The 19,279-nt window shown below is 34.7% G+C and overlaps 1 protein-coding gene across 1 annotated transcript; it reads left to right on the top strand.

Annotated features, from left to right (window-relative positions):
• The first annotated feature begins 8,812 nt into the window (after positions 1 to 8,812).
• Positions 8,813 to 11,253, top strand: LOC113360325. Its single transcript, XM_026603845.1, has 5 exons — positions 8,813 to 9,170; positions 9,221 to 9,472; positions 9,560 to 10,413; positions 10,467 to 10,580; positions 10,660 to 11,253. Exons 1-5 carry the CDS (start codon positions 8,813 to 8,815, stop codon positions 11,251 to 11,253), a joined length of 2,172 nt encoding a protein of 723 aa, XP_026459630.1.
• Positions 11,254 to 19,279: the final 8,026 nt, after the last annotated feature.

The raw sequence follows: 19,279 nt of genomic DNA, 5'->3' as shown, positions 1-19,279 counted from the left end.
GTCATTCCCAAGAGAACAACATGAGTGACCTTACTTTAATGAAAAAAAGGATATTATTGGACATTATTAACAAATCACATGGATTTGTATCCTAAACATCGACATAAATTAATATCAATGCCAGTTACGAACAAATAGATAATTTAATCGGTATGACTCAACATAAGAAAATCTCACGGAGTGAATAATGAAGTAATTTCAAAAAAGTATGATCACGAGTATATCAATACTACGAAAAATTCTCGGAAAGCTTGTTCTATTTTCAATTTGTAAAACTTAATAGATTTAAATTTTGAGCATATATGAGATATCTGCTCAATTTACAAAAACTAAAGGACACATATATACTTTGTAATATAATCCCTCCGTTTTAAAAAAAGAAGCACTTCCACCTTTTCGTTTTATCCTAAAAATAGGCCAAATTGAAGAAAAAAAATGAAAGTATCTCTTTTTTAAAAAACAGAGGTAGTATCAAACCAATAATGATTACATACTGCAAGTTCATCATCCAAAAACTCTAGAATTTAAATAAATAAATCTAAAAACATGCAGGGTGAAAATCGTCAGAAATAGCTTGTGTAATCACAATATTTGCTGTACCAAACCCTAGTTATCCTTCTTGAACACAAGAATAAATTCTCACAAGAAGTTTCCTAGTAATTCAACAAAAACAAAATAAGCTAGATTTTTCCAGACTCTTCGTTGGTATTGAGACCTTTGAGTTTGTCATCAACTGTATCCACGAGCTCTTAAGATAAAATATCCTCATTGAGAAGATCACGAAATGTGATTTCATGAGAACAGGGTCAGAAGAAACCTTTTTCAACTTAGTTTGTACCATGTCTAGAGCTTTTAGCGTTTCAACAAGTTCCATCTTTGCTTCCTCATATTGTTTAAGAAAATCATAAACAACATTAGCAGAGATCATATCTTCACGCTCAACATCTTGATGATCGTAGGCGAAATAACAATTCACACCTGGAAGATCTTCAGATGATTCAACCACTTCGTCATCAACCAGAGTTATCTTCTTTCCTCTTGTTTCAATACCACCGCAAATAGCTTCTTTCATGCTTTCAAGGATTCGTGACATATAAGACATGCTTGGTTGCGGAACTTCTTGGATGAGAAATTCTCAACAAAAGTTAGAGTATATAAACAGGTTTGTAAGGGTTATTATCTGGGATGAGGGTCGGTTCTTGACTTTTCTTATATGCAAACTCTAAAAATAGGTAGTTACTTAGGGTACGCAAACCAACGTCCCTAACTGTTTTAAAACAAAATCTTTTTCAGAAAAATAAATCTTAGAGAGAACAAAATATTTTTCAATACTGCAATTTTTTACCTTTTTCTATGATATATATATTTTTGTTCTTGAATTATTCTTAGCTCAATAAACAAGGTTTACAACACCAGAACAATATTCATGTGAAGAAAACATCATTGAATGCTTGATTTTTCAGGAGCCTGGCTCAACATGGAATTTTAGCAATCTTGTAGATAATATAATACCATAGAAAATATGTAAAGATTACAGTATGAGAAAGATTATAGCTCATCAGACAAAGCACTATTTGAGACAAATAGTACACATGTTACACAACAATTCCTTATCCAGCAGGATTTTTCTGAATAAGGTTCCAATACTTGTGACTAGTTAGCACATGGGTGATCGAATTCTCACAAGGGAAATTATGTTGGCGTTTACCCTTGTTTTTACCTCTTCTTTTTGAACATGAAAAGTAATCATAGAATTTGTTGTCATCATGAAAAGAGACAATGTTAGAATCCTTACTTGATTTTCTAGAGGTAGATGACAGTTTATGAATGAGATCCTTATATCCTGTAATGATCAAATGCATGTTATCTTGTTGAATCGTTTCATTGAAGAAAACATCAATTTTATCATAAGGTGTATGAGTATCCTTACGAACCCACATTTGTGATGGATTTTCTAAGTTCTTCCTTAACCGATTTTGTATACTACCTTTTTGACTTGTTCGAATATTCGTGGACCAAGCAGAAATGACATTCCTAGAAGCAACTTTGCTGGAATATGTTTTCACCTCAAGTGGTTTAGACAACTGAATATCATTCACACCCTTCAGAATTAAATCTAAGGTATTTTGGAGATGGTCGAACTGATAGTTTCCCAACCTCAATTTATACTTTCTTTGAACATGCCCTTTAGTGTTGCAATAAAAGCACAGTTTCTGAGTTTCAATGAAATCAGAATACGTAGTTTTATCATACTCGTTTTGCGAAGAACTTTTCCTTCTTAGAGATACATTTTTTTCTTGTTCGGAGAAATTTAACTGATCATCTCTTGACAAAGTACTGGTACTTTATTTATCAGTTTCTGAGAGCGATCTTGTTAGCTTATTATGAACAACTGGTGTTCTTACTTTTTTCTAACTCATCGCCTTTTTCAAAAGCTATGTTCATGGTAGTTTATTTCGATTCACTGTCACAACGTGGAGTTGTATTCTTACTCAGCATTTGATCGATTTTTAAGGCATTATCTTTAAGTTTAGCCTCACGTAAAATAATTTTCAATTTCACTTAGGCATGTTCTTCAAAAAGAGTCATTATTATAGAATCACTTTCGTAAATTATACCAATTATTGACTTTATGTTTCAGCCGATTGACCTAAGAAGACTGAAATCCTATACGCTTTAAAATTTTAGTACTTTTTTTGGATGCTTGCCATTCTACTTCTGAGTCAGACTCATCAGTAAGATAAATAACACTTGTCAATATTCAACTGTTTTATGGGAACAGAGTGTTCATCAATATGAGAGTTTGAAAATTGAGACTCTTTTATAGAATCCATAACAAAAGTTTCTTTTAAACTGGAGGGACGCTTATCAGAGATTTCGTCTCTTTCCATATGGTCAGATTGCTTCAAACACATACTTATTAGGTCTTAAACGTGTTTGCTTGCTCTGATACTAATTAAAAATGTAGGGGTACCAAAATACACCACCAACTTTTTCTTAGGAAACCTGTATATGGACTAATCTCAAATTATAATTCGAAGTGTTCAACTTAATGAATCTCAATAAAGAAAGATATGAAGAGCTTTATATCTCTTTATCTCACAATCAGAATATTACAGAGACTATTCCGTGAACCTGATTATACCGCGAGAGCACTTGGACGATTCCAAAGATCAATATCCAAAAATCAATCAAGTTGTATCCAACAATTGTGATGGACTTATCTACTTGAATTGATTTTATCGTACGACCTATGATATTTCAATTATACATATAAAAGATATAATGCGGAAAAGAAATAACACAACCGCCAAAAATTTTGTTAACGAGGAAACCGCAAATGCGCGCAGAAAAACCTCGGGACCTAGTCCAGACTTGAATATCAAATTGTATTAAGCCGTTACAGACACTAGCCTATTATCAGAACTTCGTACTGGAATGTAGTTGAGACCGAATTGAACGTTCACAACAATTCAGTTACAATCGCTCTCCTTACGCCTCTTGGATCCCAGCAGGACTCTGCGAAATTGATTCCCTTGGATGACGTCCTTTACATCCTAAGAGTTGCTTCAACTTAATTGAAGAATTTAAACCAAACTTCCTCCCATAGATAAGCCTATATGTGATTTCCGTTCTGATCAAAAATCAAGGTGACGTAGGAAATCGATTGCAATAGACAAAGTCTACCAAACCTCAAAATTCGGTCTTATGACTCCCGCAGAGCAGCCTAGATTATTATTCACCTCACAAGTATAAACTTGTGGAATCACAAATTCTTAGACGAAGAAACTTTGTGATTTTTATCTATCTTGTTTGTTGGAGCAAAGCTCGACAATAAAAAAAAATCAGAATACACGAATCCCTAGGTGAAGACTTTTTAGTCGCGAAACCCTAGAAGGGTTTTAAGGAGAGGACGAATCTAGTTTAAAAATAGGACACACAAGAATAATATCAGGAATTCAAAGATCCCAGTTGTTTGAGGTTCTCCTTATATAGACTTGCAAGATCAAGGTTGTTGGATTTAATCTAAGGTAGCTTTAAAATCTAGCAATCAATAATCACAGTTAGATGAAAAACTTGACTTGAGATTAACATAGCAGAATATACATTATGGTTAGGATGAACCATAACGAAACCGTGTATAATGACATGTTCATGTAGGTTAGTCGAAACTAGCCAATTGAACAATAAGATTAATCATTTTCATATAAGAGTTTAAGGCTTTTCTTGAATCACACATGTGATCAAAAGTGTCTAGATAGCACTTTTAGAGAGTTACTCAAATGTCGATTATCTTATAAAAAATTTTATGATGCATCTGAAAATATTCAACAGGGTAAGTACGTGTACTATCCCTGTTCGTGAATGTTCTTGTCATAATATGTATACCGCGTATGTGTACTCTTAAGACAAAGACGAGTTTAGGAAATCAGATCTTTTATGGCATGTGTACCTTATTTGGTTTTGAAACCAACAGATCTTTTCTAGTTTGCATACCAGATATGCGTACCTTTTCTGGTTCACGAGTTCACAGACTTTTTATGGTATGGATACCGGGTATACGTACCAAAAACTCGCTTCCGAACTATAGTTACGTTGGTACATGTACTGGGTACATGTACTGCGGCTCCGGACCTAAAACAGTTCTCCCAGTATGTGAATTTGTATGTATATCGTCTTGTATCCAGATTTACCGTAGTTTTATATCTCTCTAACAATCGATTCGAAATATTCCCGAATAACATCAATGACACAAATCACTGTTCCATGCTATTTTCAAATGATTAAATCTTGAGTCATAATTAGGTCATAATCAATAAATTGCTTTTCACCAAATTCATCAAGTATGAACAAATGTTCTTAAGCTTAGCATGTTTCGAGAACGACATACAAGATAAAATTGACTCGAAATTTATGTTATGCATATACTGTCTAATTGAGTCATGCGATAATGTCTCATAGATAGAAAGGTGAAAACTTGAGAAATAGGCGGTTCAGTCTTCACTTACCTTTTGTTGAAGAAGTTGTCCATATCTCCTGTTGATCTTCGCCTTCAAACGGTAGAACGTAGTGATATCCGATTCTCAACTACACACTTCTATCCTAATCCGAGAGAATCGAGATAAAGAGGAGATCTGAGGATCGGGCGACTAATGAGTTAACTCATTAGAAAATCGGTTTCATTATCTTTGTCATTCTGTGATTATCATGCTTCGAATTTCGTTTATTCCAACTTCTTTGTTTTTGTTGATGGTTCTTTATTAATTTCTTTCCTTTAATTTTCTTCCTTTTGATCTGAATTAGTGTTATAGTTTTCTAGGTTTCATTCTAGGGTTTTTAGATATTTTTCCGTTTAAAATTTCATCTGTTATTCTCAACCAGTTTATTCTTCTGTTCTAATGGTGTTCTAATTCTCTTCTGCAGGGTCTCTCGTTTATCATCATGAAGAACATCCAGTATGGGTCCTCTCGGTTCTATCTACTCCTTCTGATAACTTTATTGTTACAATAAACTACAGTATTATCGGTTTCGCCAACAGTATTGCAATTCATCAATCCCCAGATGTCTCCCAACAGTATGTCTCAGTATTCTAATCAAGTTAATCATGTGCATGATCGTATGGGTTTCTGTAATTTTTTACAGACTGACTCGGTATATCCGATTCATCAAAGTCGTAACCAATTTTTGAAATTTGAATTTTCAAGTTTACCTTCTTTCACGGAGCGGAATAAGTTCAATCAAATTAGCTGTCTTATGAGTTTGTTTTGGTTGACCAGGCAGTCTTTAATAGATAGATATTCTATTGCGAGTATACCGGTTAATCTGTTATTTTCTGCCTATGCCATTGATCACGGCAAGATATGCAGTTATGATATATTCTCTTCCCAATTATCTTCCTTAAAAGGAGAAATTCTAGCAAAGAAAAAAACCCACTCTCATTTCACAACAAGTTTTCATATTCACTTCATAGTTATGGTGTCTACTTCCAACAATCAAGTTTCAGCCATAACTAGAAAGATGCAAAACTCAACCATTCGAGATCTCTGTGCAACGCAAATGAGAAGAACCTTAGGGTCAAAACAAACTCTGATCACTGAGGCTTCAAATGAATGGAAAAATACCTTGGTAGGAAAACTGTTCTCAGAAGATCCTATTGATACTGAGGATGTGAGGAAAGCTACTATCTCCTTATGGAAAAGATATAAAGTAAAAGAGGTACGTGGTATTGACAAGAATATCTTTTTATTCAAGTTCCATTCAGAAGAAACAATGCGTGTTGTGCTTAAAAAAGGGCCATGGAATATTCTCAAATGTTTGCTTAACCTAAAAATCTATGATCCCTCTATTAAAGTTCAAGACCAAAAGTTTACTCACCAAGAGTGGAATGTTCAATTCCAGCATCTGCTTTTAGAACATCATTCTTCATCAGTAGTTAATGATGCAGTTAATGAGCTAGGTGAAAAAATATCGATTAACCCAGAGAACTGTAGACCAGGAGCAGGAAATCCAATTACACCAAGAGTGAGTATTGATTTATCAAAAGCTCTCCATCGAGTTGGATGGTGGAATACTGCTGCAGGGGGAGTTGTGTGGGTTCTCTACCATTGGGAAATACAATCTCATAACTTATGCAAGGAATGCTTCATCTTTGATCACAATGATGAGGAATGTGCAAATGTAGCTGAAGATTTGAAAATCCGTCGTTACACAAATGAGGAGTACATAGCACATATTCAAGATTTATCCAAAGCTTATGGCGTGGAAGTTATTGAGGATATTCATTTAATGGTGCAACAAATCTGTGAAGCAAACCAAGCTCAGTTAACAAAAAGCAATGCAGGAGAGATTGAAGAAGGCTGAAAACTCAAGAGATCTAGAAACAATGAAGATAATGGTTTGTCAGAGGTTGATGTTCTATGTGAAATATCACAGAACCAAGGACTTGATAAGAATGCTGGATAAGGGACATCTATTACGGTGACTGATGAAATGGAACACGATCTAATTGAAGAGGGAGTGCAAGCCGAGAAGGAGTATCTTCATGTTACTAACGAGAACCCCTCTGCTACGGTATTAATCTTTCATCCCTTTTATTTCTTTTACTACCAGCATTACTTTTCAAGTTGTAGTTTTAATATTTTTAGTTTTCAAAATTTGCTTGCAACTATGAGAATTTTATCCTGGAATGTCCAGGGATATGGTAACAAGAACACTAGAGCCCATATTAAGGATTTAGTGAGAACAAATGACCCTACAATTATTTTTCTATCTGAAACTAAGTCCCATTACAAAAAAATGGAGCAGCTTATTAAGCCTCTTAATTATCCTAACCATTTTATTGTGAACACAGTTGGAATTGCAGGTGGCCTTTGTATCCTCTGGAAAGATGGAATAAATCTAAAAATTCTTAGTTCTGCTTATAATGTGGTGAATTGTGAATACTATATTGATGCTAGATCTAAAATTCTTATGTCATGTATGTATGGTGCTTTGCAAAAAGGAAACAACGATGATCAATGGAATTTTGTGAAAAATTTCAGTAAAAACATTAGCCTGCCATGGATTCTAATTGGTGATTTAAATTTCATTCTTAGTAATGAAGAAAAGGAAGGAGGTAACCCTCATACTCAAACTGCTCTTGATATTGCTAGAAATTTTGTTGATGATTTAGGTCTCCAAAGTGTTTAATTTACAGGTAATCCATATACCTGGTCTAATAAAAGACATGGAATTGATCTTGTTCAGGAAAGGCTAGATAGAGTTTTGGGTAATGATTCTTGGTTTAATCTTTATAATGAATGTCATGTTTACCATCTAGCTCCAATATCCAGTGATCACATCCCTATTGTCCTAACTAGTTCTAGAGTTTCTAATCTTGTTAGAAGACCTATAAAATTCAATAGGTGTTGGCTAGCTGATCCAAGATGTAAAGATCTCATTAAAGAAAACTGGAATGCTTGCAATAATGGATCTGCTTCCTTCAAAGACAAAAACAACTTGAAACATGTGAAGTTTGTTTTAAAAGATTTGAATATCCAATCCTTTGGACATATTCAGACTAATATTAGCAATATCAATAACCAGCTAGAATTACTTCATTCCCAAGGGGGGATACCAATGATAATAGGATTGTTAGTCTCTTAGCTGATCTTCATAAATGGCAGAATATAGAGGAAGATTTCTGGAAACAAAGAACTAAGGATGACACTCTAGCTTTAGATGACAGGAATACTAGATATTTTCACAATAGGGCCAATTATAGAAAAAGAAAAACGCAGATTGAAGATATACAAGACTCTACTGGTATTTGGATCACTGATAGGGAAGGAATAGCGTCTAATTTATTACAGCATTTCTCTAAGATGGCCAAGACAAGTAACCCCTCTAAAGATAGAAGTTTTTTTGATCATATTACTCCTTGTGTTTCTGCCTCTGATAATATTGCTTTGTTAAGAATGCCATCCCATGAAGAAATAAAAGATGTTGTGTTCAAAATGAAGCCATGGACCTCTCCTGGTCCAGATGGCTTCCCCCTGGGTTTTACCAACAGTTGTGGGATATTGTTGGCAATGATACTGTTTACATGGTACAAAAAAATTTTCACAGCAAGTTCATTCTAAAGGAGAACAATCACAATTTTATTTCCTTGATACCTAAAATAGATTGTCCTAAGAATGCAGCTGATTTTAGACCTATAAGTTTGTGTAATACTTCTTATAAGATTATCTCAAAACTTTTATCCAATAGATTAAAACCATTATTGAGTAAAATCATCAGTCCTTATCAAACTGATTTTGTCCAAAATACGCTCATGACAAACAATATTGTATTTGCTCATGAAATTGTTGACACTCTTAAGAAACATAAATCTAAAAATGGTCTTATGGCTGTAAAACTTGACATGAGTAAAGCTTTTGATAGGATTGAATGGAGTTTTTTGGAGGATTGTTTGAAATGCCATGGTTTTGATTATGATTTTTGTAAGATGATAATGCAATGTGTGTCAACTGTCTCCAGTTCTGTGCTTCTAAATGGTGCTCCAGGTGAACAATTCAGACCAACAAGGGGATTGAGACAAGGTGACCCCTTGTCTCCTTACCTTTTTATTTTATGCATGGACATTTTTTCTAAAGCTCTGATGAATGCTGAAGATAACAATCTTATTAAAGGTATTAAAGTTACTCCTTCCAGTCCTTCTGTGTCTCATCTTTTTTTGAAGATGATATTTTGATCTTCAATAAAGCAAATCCTAAAGAGGTTAGACATCTCAACTCCATCATTGAAAAATTTAGTAGCATATCTGATCAATCCATAAACTTTGACAAGTCTGGACTTGCTTTCAGTCCTAAAACTTGTAACCAAGATAAAAATACCATTACTAATATTCTTAACATTAGAAGAATGGGTTTACAGGAGAAGTATTTAGGAGTTCCATTGCTGCTTCAAAGAAACAAAACTGAAAGTTTCTCAGGTATGTTTGATAAATTTGGGTGCAGATTAGGTAATTAGAGAGCTAAGAATTTAAACCAGCCTGCTAGAACTGTTCTCACTCAAACAGTTTTAGGATCTATTGCTACTCATCATATGAGTGTGTTTACTATGCCTAAAAAGTTGACTGATAGAATGGATAGTATTCAAAGAAGGTTCTGGTGGGGTAAGAGTAATAACAATAGAGGTGTCTATTTCAAAAACTGGTCTACTGTTGCTAATTCTAAAATGAAAGGTGGTTTGAATATCAGACAATCTGCCCTTTTTAATCAAGCTCTCCTAGCTAAACTAGCCTGGAGGATGTTACAGGATCCTAATGCTTTGTGGGTTCAGATTTTAATGCATAAATACTTTCCTAACTGCTCTCCTTTTTCAGATGAAATTAGTACTAATGGAAGTTGGATATGGAGAGGCATTTTCCAAGGACTGCAAATTGTTAAAAAACACTGTTGTTGGGAAATTGCTAATGGAAGGGACATTAATATATGGAAAGATAGGTGGCTGTCTGAATCTAAAGAATTAGTTCCCTCTACCAACTGGTCTTCTGGAGTTGAGTATGTTTCTCAACTTATTGAGCAAGATACTAAAAGCTGGGATTTGAACATGGTAAATGTTATGTTCCCTGAAGAAATTGTTGAGCAGATTTGTAGAATTAGAATCCCAATGATAGGAAAGGATAAAATTAGGTGGAAAGGTACTAGAAATAGGAAGTTCACAGTCAAGTCTTCTTACAATATCTTATTAGATGAGTACTCTTCAGGTGTTACCAGTAGCAATAACAATTTTCCATGGAAGAGAATGTGGAAAATGAGTTTACCTCCTAAAATTCTCCATCTCCTATGGAGAATTCTTCAAGACTGTGTTCCTACTAGAGAAAAAATGGTTAAACATGTTCAAACCATTGATGACATTATCCTTTATGTGGTAATTGTAAGGAAGATGTTCAACATCTTTTTTTGCATTGTTTTGTTACTCAGCGTATTTGGTTTTCTATGGATACCACTGTGCTTCCCTCTGTTGGTAATATGGATTTGGTCTCTTGGTTAACTAACATGTTTACAACTCAAAATTTTAATGATGCGCAGCTGCAGGTAAAGATCAGGTTTGTTGGTTGTACGTTGTGGCACATCTGGAAACTCAGATGTGCTATAATTTTTTGATAATGCTCAGTTCAAGCCAGATAGTTTTATCTATGATTTTAAAAATTATATTTCAGAGATTGAAGAAAATATTATAACCCCACAGAGTATTAGTAGAAGTACTTCTATACCTCTGAAGTGGTTGGCAGCTGTAGATTTTGCAATCAAAATAAATTTTGATATCTCTTTTATTACTAAAAGGTTACCAGTGGGTGTGGGACTAATAGCTCGCAACTCTGCAGGAAATTTCATTGAAGCAAAAGGGAGTTCATCAACAGCTGTAGATGAAGAGCAAGGGGAGGCTATTGCAGCGTTGGAAGCACTGAAATGGTCTAAGGAAAGGAATTTTACGGAGCTGCACTTGGAAGGCGACAACATCAATGTAGTGGATGCAATTAATGGAATCACTGGTAGAATAAATTGGACGACAAATAGTGTCATCCAAGAATGTCTTGTTTTACTTAATCCATTTAGTAGATGGAAATGCTCTCATGTTAAAAGAGAAGCGAATAGAGTGGCTGATGATTTAGCAAGATATGCAAGATCTAATGCACACTCGGTTTGGTATGATCATCCTCCAGATTTTATCACTCGAAATCTGGAGATAGACAATGTACAAGTTTGATTTTTCAATCTATTATATTTTTCCTATAAAAAAAAATCCTAATCCGAGACTGATTAAATACATACTAGAAATCAAGAAATAGTTTTGGCAACTAAATTTGACAACAAGCTTGAGATAGCAACACTTGTGAGGTCGACCGAGCAATGCTCTAACAAAAGTTGTAGTGAACTCTATCATTAATAATTCCCTACTTGTTATATGGGAAAATAGGAAGTTTATTAGAGATATAAACTCTATGTATCTTGTTTTACTTGTTGGAGAGTTAGTCATGTTAACAAGGATTTGAATCATATAGCGGATACCATCTCAAAAAATGTGAGAAAAGAGAAAATATTTGGTAAAGAATTCAATAATGATGCCTCCCACGTTGATACTTTGTTATCAAGGTTTATTCAACTGGATACTACTTAATTAAATAAAATTCTACAATTATCTAAAAAGAAAATGAGCTTCATGTGTTATTTTCATTTATACATTGATAGAAAATATTAAAATACTCAAATTTTTGGAAATATTTCTTTTGAGGCAAAAACAAAAATAAAAATAAAAATAAAAATTGAAAGTGACAATCTTGGTTGGTAGTCATAGTAAAATACTAGATAAATTATTAAGAGTCTTTGACATTACAAAAAATAAAATCTAAATAGTAAGGAAGCAAAGTTCTCATTTAGTGCTTATGGAAAAGTAAATGATAAAATCGTAAGATAATATCAAACATCATTGTACTTTTGGGTTTTTGAGAGAAAATCTTCATTATTTATCATTAATGTGGTCTTGTTAGAGCATTGCTCAGTTAAACCCACAAGTTTTGGTATCTCAAGCTTGTTGTCAATGTTAGGTGATCAAAAATATATCTTGATTCCTGGTCTACTAAGTCAAGGTTCGAATAGGTTAGAATTGTAGTTGAGTATCAAAGACCACCCTTGAAGACTGAAGATCGACGAAGACATTTGGAGAACTTCTGTATCAGGTATGTGAAGACTGAACCGTTCTATTTTACTCATCATACCATCATTTTATCTATTGAGACTATGACGTATGGATTATAGTAGATTCACAAAGAATATGTTTCGAGTCAAGCTTGTCTTGTGAAAATATCTAAATATGATTTAGCTATTAGACGTTCAAATGTCAATAACAATATTAGTTCTATGAATTAATTTTTGGATCAATTGAAAATTGCCCATGCAAATGATTATATCACTTGGGAATGTTTCAAACATCATAAGAGAAAACTATGAACTTACCGGAATTTCTACTCAGGGTAGGTTGGCAAACTCAGTTTGAAAACCATAGATTTCTGAGATACAAAAATATAGGAAGGTTAATGAACTAGTTCGCAAACCACAAATTCAGTTGGGAACAGTTCACGAACCTGATTGGCGAACTGTGGTGAACTGATTTTATAAGTTGGATTTATTGGCTAGCAGTTGGTGAACACGGTTCACGAACCAAGGTCAAATGAGTTCGATTGTCTAGTAGGGTTAGCGAACCCGTTTCACAAACTGTAGTACCCTGACTCGTGAACAAGCCTTACGGTTAGCGAACCGCTATACCAACTGTCCCGATAATGTTTACCAGGTGCTAAAAAACTTATTATTTTAATATGTTTAATATTGCTAGAACTCTCTTAAAAACTTCTAAGAGTACACTGACTACTTAAACACTTATGTGTTTGAATCATGATTAATTTCTTAGGTGTTTAAATGAACATCAAGTAGCTTTTAGTTCTTTGGCTAACTTGCCAAATCGAACAGTCATTATACATGGTCCAGTTACCGAACCTACGTATATCGTCTTCTATTGTAGTTTGAAGACCTATTTTGTTTACTTGATTCTCAAGTTATCTTAGCTTGAATTTTAACCTAACTACGGTCTTTGAAAACTATAAATATAGCATCTCTGTCAACAGGTAAAATCAATCCATGACACTTTATGTCCTAGTTGATTCTAGAGTCGCCTCTATTGATCTTTTAAGTCTACGGCTAAAAAGACTTCGCTTGAGGATTCATGAAGCCAGGTCCGTCCGACTATCTTTACCTTGATAGTTCGTAAATCCTGATCTTGCTTTCTGTTATCGAGGTTTTCGTAATCTATTTTAGGCAAGATAGATAGTAATCACAAAGTTCTCTTCGTCTCAAAATTTATGATCCCTCAAGATAGATATCTAAAGACTGATCTTAGTTGATCTTTCGACGATTGTACTTTAGAGGTGGTTAAGAATCTAGGATGCACTTTTGGAGTCGTAATTTCTAGATTTGTGGGGTTTGCTAACTTGTCTATTGCAAACATATTCCCACACTTTGATCTTTGATCTAAACAGAAATCAAATATGCTTATTTGTTAGAGGAAGATTGATATCAAAATTCTTCACTTAGGCGGAAGCAACTCTTAGGATGTAAAGGACGTCAGATAATCAAATCAAGTGCGTGGAACCTTGCGATTTAGGAGACGTAAGGAGCACGATTGAATCGCTTTGAAGGATGGATTCGGTCTCAGTTACATTCCAGTCCAAAGTATGATAGTAGGCTAGTGTCTGTGGTGGTTTAATACATCGTGGTGTTCAATCTTAATGAGGTCCTGGGGTTTTTCTGCTATTGCGGTTTCCTCATTAACAAAATTTCTGGTGTCTTGTGTTTTTTTCCCGCATTATATTGTTTATCTTTATAATTGGATTTACACAGTTATATACATATTCAATATAAGTAGATACGTCCACTTAATTATAATCGATTACGAGACTAGTTTTTTGTAGAATTCGTATCTTGAAAGATAGATTACAATTTTAATCAGTTGGCAGAATTGCGATTGAATTATTTGGATACGACTAGATTGATCTTCGATGTTGATTTTTGAGATCGTCCAAGTACTCTGCTTAATAATCAGGTTCACAGACCTTGTGTCTGTACACATGCTGATTGAGTAGAAATGGAGATATTAACTTTGTATACATATTTTCAAGGATAATAAGTTGGTCTACTTGCAATTGTGCTAAGTTTTGTCTATACAGGTTGTCGAACGAAAAAGTTGGGTGTATTTGGTATCCCCTGCATTTTTAATTGGTATCAGAGCAGGCAAACATTGTTGACCTAATAAGTCAGTGTTTGAAGCGATCTGCATTATGGACAAGAGTGCAATCTCAATCAGCGTACCACCAGCTTTCGATGGCACAAATTACTTATGGTGGAAAACTGCTATGCTATTCTTTTTACAAGCTCGTGACTTTCAGATATGGATTCTTGTTGTAATAGGATATGATGATCCACTTGTTGGAGAATGAGCTGCAGCATGGGTTCTTGTTGTAATAGAATATGATGATCCACTTGTTGGAGAATGAGCTGCAACTGTTCTTAAAGGCATAGAAGCATATTGATAGAAGCATTTATGTGTCTATTTTGTTCTCAGTTATGTGTATTGTTAGTGCTCGATTTTGTACTTATTTGATTATTTTATGTTTTTGTAGGTATTTTTGGAGAAATAAACATGTGTCGAAAAATCAGCTCTAAAAGTGTCATTTGCGCTCGTGGGAGAAAATCACTAAAGGCACCCCCCTCATTTGGATAAGGGACACCTCAATTACTAAGGGGCATCCCATTTCTAAGGAGACTACTATTAGCAGACCCGTACAGTTTAGGGGGAGGTCATCTTCTAAATTTCGAGTTTCAAAATTGGCGGGAAAATGGGATTTAAACTACAGATTTATGTTTGATTATTTGGACCAGTTTTAAGAAGACTCAATCGCTGAATTTCATAGGTTTGGCATGTTTTCTGAATACAATGATGATACGGGTGTTTGATTGGATTAGATTGGGCCTGATCTTCGGTTTGATGAAAACAAGGGTAAAGAAGGATTATCGGGTTTGTTGTTGACTTGGAAGTGTTTCTGGCCCGGTTCTGCTCATTTTGTCGATTAATAACCCTGTTTTGGTTAAACAGGGAAGGTAATAGGTTTTTTCACGTAAAAAAGGAAGATCACGGTTGAACAGGGATGAGAAGATATTCTCGGATTCTGTTGGAGGAAGTTATGTGAGGTACAAGAAGATATTCTGGGAGATTTAACTATATCAGGAAAGTTTAGATAAATAATAGAGTTTTACAACCAACAACCGCATACACTAGTACAAAAATGGCCTTTAGCCACGCTAGATATAAATTTTCCTGTCACGCCTTTTTGGTTTTGGCGTGTCTATAAGGTATACTTCTACCCTATAGACACGCCATGTTCAATGGGCGTGTTAGTAAAAGTGCTTTCATCCACGCCAAGGCTAGTAGCGTGTCAAAATATTAACCGTTTAGTCACGTTAACTTTAAATTTTTGATTGGGCGTGTTTATAGACCAGTCTATGGCCACGCTAGGTAGTTGTGGCGTGTCCAAAAGGTTAGTCACGCCATTTAAGGTGTGGTTTTAAAGTTGGTTCATTAGACACGCCAGTATATGCGTGTCCATAGTGTACGATTGATTGACACGCCAGTATATGCGTGTCCATAATGTACGATTTATAGACACACCAGTATATGCGTGTTTTTAGCGTACGATTTAAAGACACACCAAATTCAAAGTGTGTCCAAAAAGTTCCTTTTTTGGACACGCTATTATATGTGTGTGCATAGTGTGCGTTATATAGACACGCTGGTTTTATAGCGTGGCTAAAAAGTTCGTTTTGAAAAAATTAATAAAAAGCTTTTGCCCATATTCGAACGCATGACCTCGAAAGAGTTAGGCAATGTATCAATCCACCAAACTGCCTATCTTTAGATGTATAAAATTAGTGTTCTGAAAAAACTAAACTGGTTCAACTGCTCCACATTTTAGTGCTTTAAATGCTTAACCTATTTAGATTTTAGGTCTCTTGAGCTCTGCTCCGTCACGGTGACGTGAACTTCAATCCTTGTAAACTCAAGCTCAAATCAATCACCTACATTCACTTAATACTCATCGGAAGGTTTAAACTCTTCACATCAATTCTTATCTCTGCATACCAATACTCTCCTCTAGCTATAAAGATATTGGAACCAGAAATACTAGCAAATTTGTAAACGGAGCTAACTACCATCAAATCAACACAAGACACATCTCAAATACCAAGAAAACCACCAGTTTTTACAAGAACGTTACCAGTTTGATTACACACAAAGGAAACAGAAACAAGCAAAATAGCAAATCTAAAAACACCGAAAATCCTGCAATTTCTTTACAGACCCTTTGTACATCTAAAAATCAAGGTCGTAACCATTCACTTCTTGCTGCCATACAAAATCAGATTACCGCAGCAACTCCACAAGTCATTACTACAGCAACTCCACAAATTGCTTCTCAGGACAAACTTCATCCATCTTCAAAGTTTCATACCCATACTATGATTCGTAAAAAAGTAACCCAAACACAACACAAGAAAATCACCACAAAAGATCTTACCACCAGATGTCAGATATCGAAACCCCATTCTCCAGACACTTCTTTAGTGACTTCAAATACCATCAATTTCCTCACAAATTTTTACGAAGATGCACAAGAATGTCAAAACATCCTAGTTCTAGAGGAATTAATGGTACTATAGGGATGACTGATCTGAATCTGCATCAGATTCCTCCTCACTTTCATAATCCAATTCATCGAACATGTAGTAAGGAACGGTTCCATCATCCTCATCAGAAGTGGTGTAAGGACCCTAGAGATCTTCATCCTCATCTTCCTCCTCTGCACCTCCAATGTTATATCTCCAACATCACTACAAAGCACTGGAGAATCAGAGATTACAGGATTTCCATCAACATCTAAACTCTCAATTTCTTCCCCATCTGAATCAACATTTAACGGCTCCGACATTGTCTTTGCAAATTTCCAGGGACTGTAGGTCTTCCGTGCCAGATACTGCTTATACTGGTTCTCTACATATTCCCGCCTTTTCTTCTTCTTTTCCTCCAAGCTTCTTGTCTTCCTCTTCTCTGAACTGTTACTACCTTCACAATATTCTTCCTTACACAAATCCTTCGTCTCTTCATATTTAAACTATTGATTCAAAAGAAATTTCATATTTTATTAATAGATGAGGTTTCTTACAAGGTGTAATCCCACTTAAACATAAGAAACTGAAAAAATTAATAAAAACCGATCGTAAAAATAAGAATGCCAACACTGAAAAAATATCCAAAATAAGGTATAAACTCATCGTAAACATAAGAATGCCAACAGTGAAAAAATATCCAAAATAAGGTATAAACTCGATGTTTACAGAATCCGAACATGTTCAAGTGTCATCCCAAGCCCCGTATATCATTAGAACATGTACTTCTCAAGATTAAAATTATCAAGTTCCGGGTGTTTATCAGACGTTTGAATCAATAATTAAAAAGGGCCAGCGAGTTCAACAGTTGGACGAGAAGTACTTCTGACACCAGAATCCATAGCAATGCCTGGAAGCACAACCCAAACCAAGTAAACAAAAAACTGAAATGAAGAAAACTGCACACAAATATTCTTAAAACATAAGAATAAGATTATGTGTAAAGCATACAACACATATTTTGAAAAATGCAGAATGATTCCCATCAACCTCGTCCTAAAAAACCGAGGTAAAAGCTGAAAGGAATTTTTTCACTCCTCAAATAATAAGATCACAAAATAAAATCCATATAACTAAAACAAAACTTTTATCAAATCTGAATGAGTATTAGAGTTCAAAAGAAGAATATGTCATGCATAATCAAACTTAGAAATGGTATTCGATGAGGACTATGGTCAACAAAGTAATATCACATGAATAAATTTCATCTGAAGGACCAGTTTCTAGTGTTTTAGCAGCTGCAACGTTATAAGGAAGCACTCAACCAGAACTCTCATATTCATCCATATTATCAACTTGTTTCGATCTGCTAGTTTGTGAAATACATCTCGTTGTGGGGAATTGAACTACAGTGCAACAAAATGAAGATCTGGGACAAAAACAATCTGGAAACTAGCCACAGGACGAAGAGAATTGTGCAAAGATGACAACTCTTATGCCTAATTATGGTTTTTGGATTGAACTAAGAACGTCACAGCAACTACAACCATGAATGTCAAAACTTAACTACATAAAGTTTGGAATATAGAGTTCGAGACAATTCTGTCCTGATTGGCTAATCCTATTGTTCTATTTTTGTAATTGTCATGCCGATTGTAGGATCAGAATCTCGCAACAATTATGTCTCAGCGAAATTATGAATGGTACAACACAATAGCGTCGCAGAACAATTTCAGAAACGACGTCAGCAAGGATCATGAGAAAGATATGATAGTCCTGTGAAAATTAGAAAGCTTGCGAAATTAACATTTGTAAGGTTGCGAGAATGTCGCAAACCATATCCAAAAATAAAGGACAGATTAGCTGTCATCCACTATGTATTTTCTTATAAATAGTCGTTCGAGTTGTAAAGAGGAGAGAGATCTTTTTTGAGTAAGAGACAAGTAAATAGGAGAGAGAAAGTTCAGAGCTGAGATCATTCTTGATTTCTTTATTTTCCTTGTAAGAACATTCAGAAATTAATCAACAAAATTAAGAGTGTAAACCTAAAAATGAGCTGATCAGCAATGAAATCATATGAGGGGTGTATTGTAGGATTTCCTGCAACTACATAATGGCGCTAGAAACAGGGAGATTGAAGATTGAAAGTTCAAGATTGTTGATTGAGAATATTCAAATCAAGAAAGTGATTAAACAAATCAGTGAATCAGTTAGAGGAAAGATGAATAGAATTAATGAAAATGGCAAAAAATTGGAGTGTAATATGATAACAAAAAGCTTGATTAATGAATTCCATGAAAACATCAAAGGAAGAATACATAAACGAAATTTTGAAGGAAAGAAAATTATGGCGGTGGAAAAAACATCACCCTTGAAAGATTGGGAAAAGCAAAGAATTGCGTTCATGGCGGAAGAAATACCAAAAGAAAATTTGAACCATACATCTCCGTTGGTCATCACAATGCCTATTACACGAAAAGAAAAGGAGACAGCAATAAAATCCACAGGAGAATGGATGTTGA

Source organism: Papaver somniferum, chromosome 3 (assembly GCF_003573695.1).
Source record: "Papaver somniferum cultivar HN1 chromosome 3, ASM357369v1, whole genome shotgun sequence".
Taxonomy (NCBI): Eukaryota; Viridiplantae; Streptophyta; class Magnoliopsida; order Ranunculales; family Papaveraceae; genus Papaver; species Papaver somniferum.
Note: the sequence above shows the minus strand (reverse complement) of the source record. Positions and strands in the feature narration are given on the sequence as shown.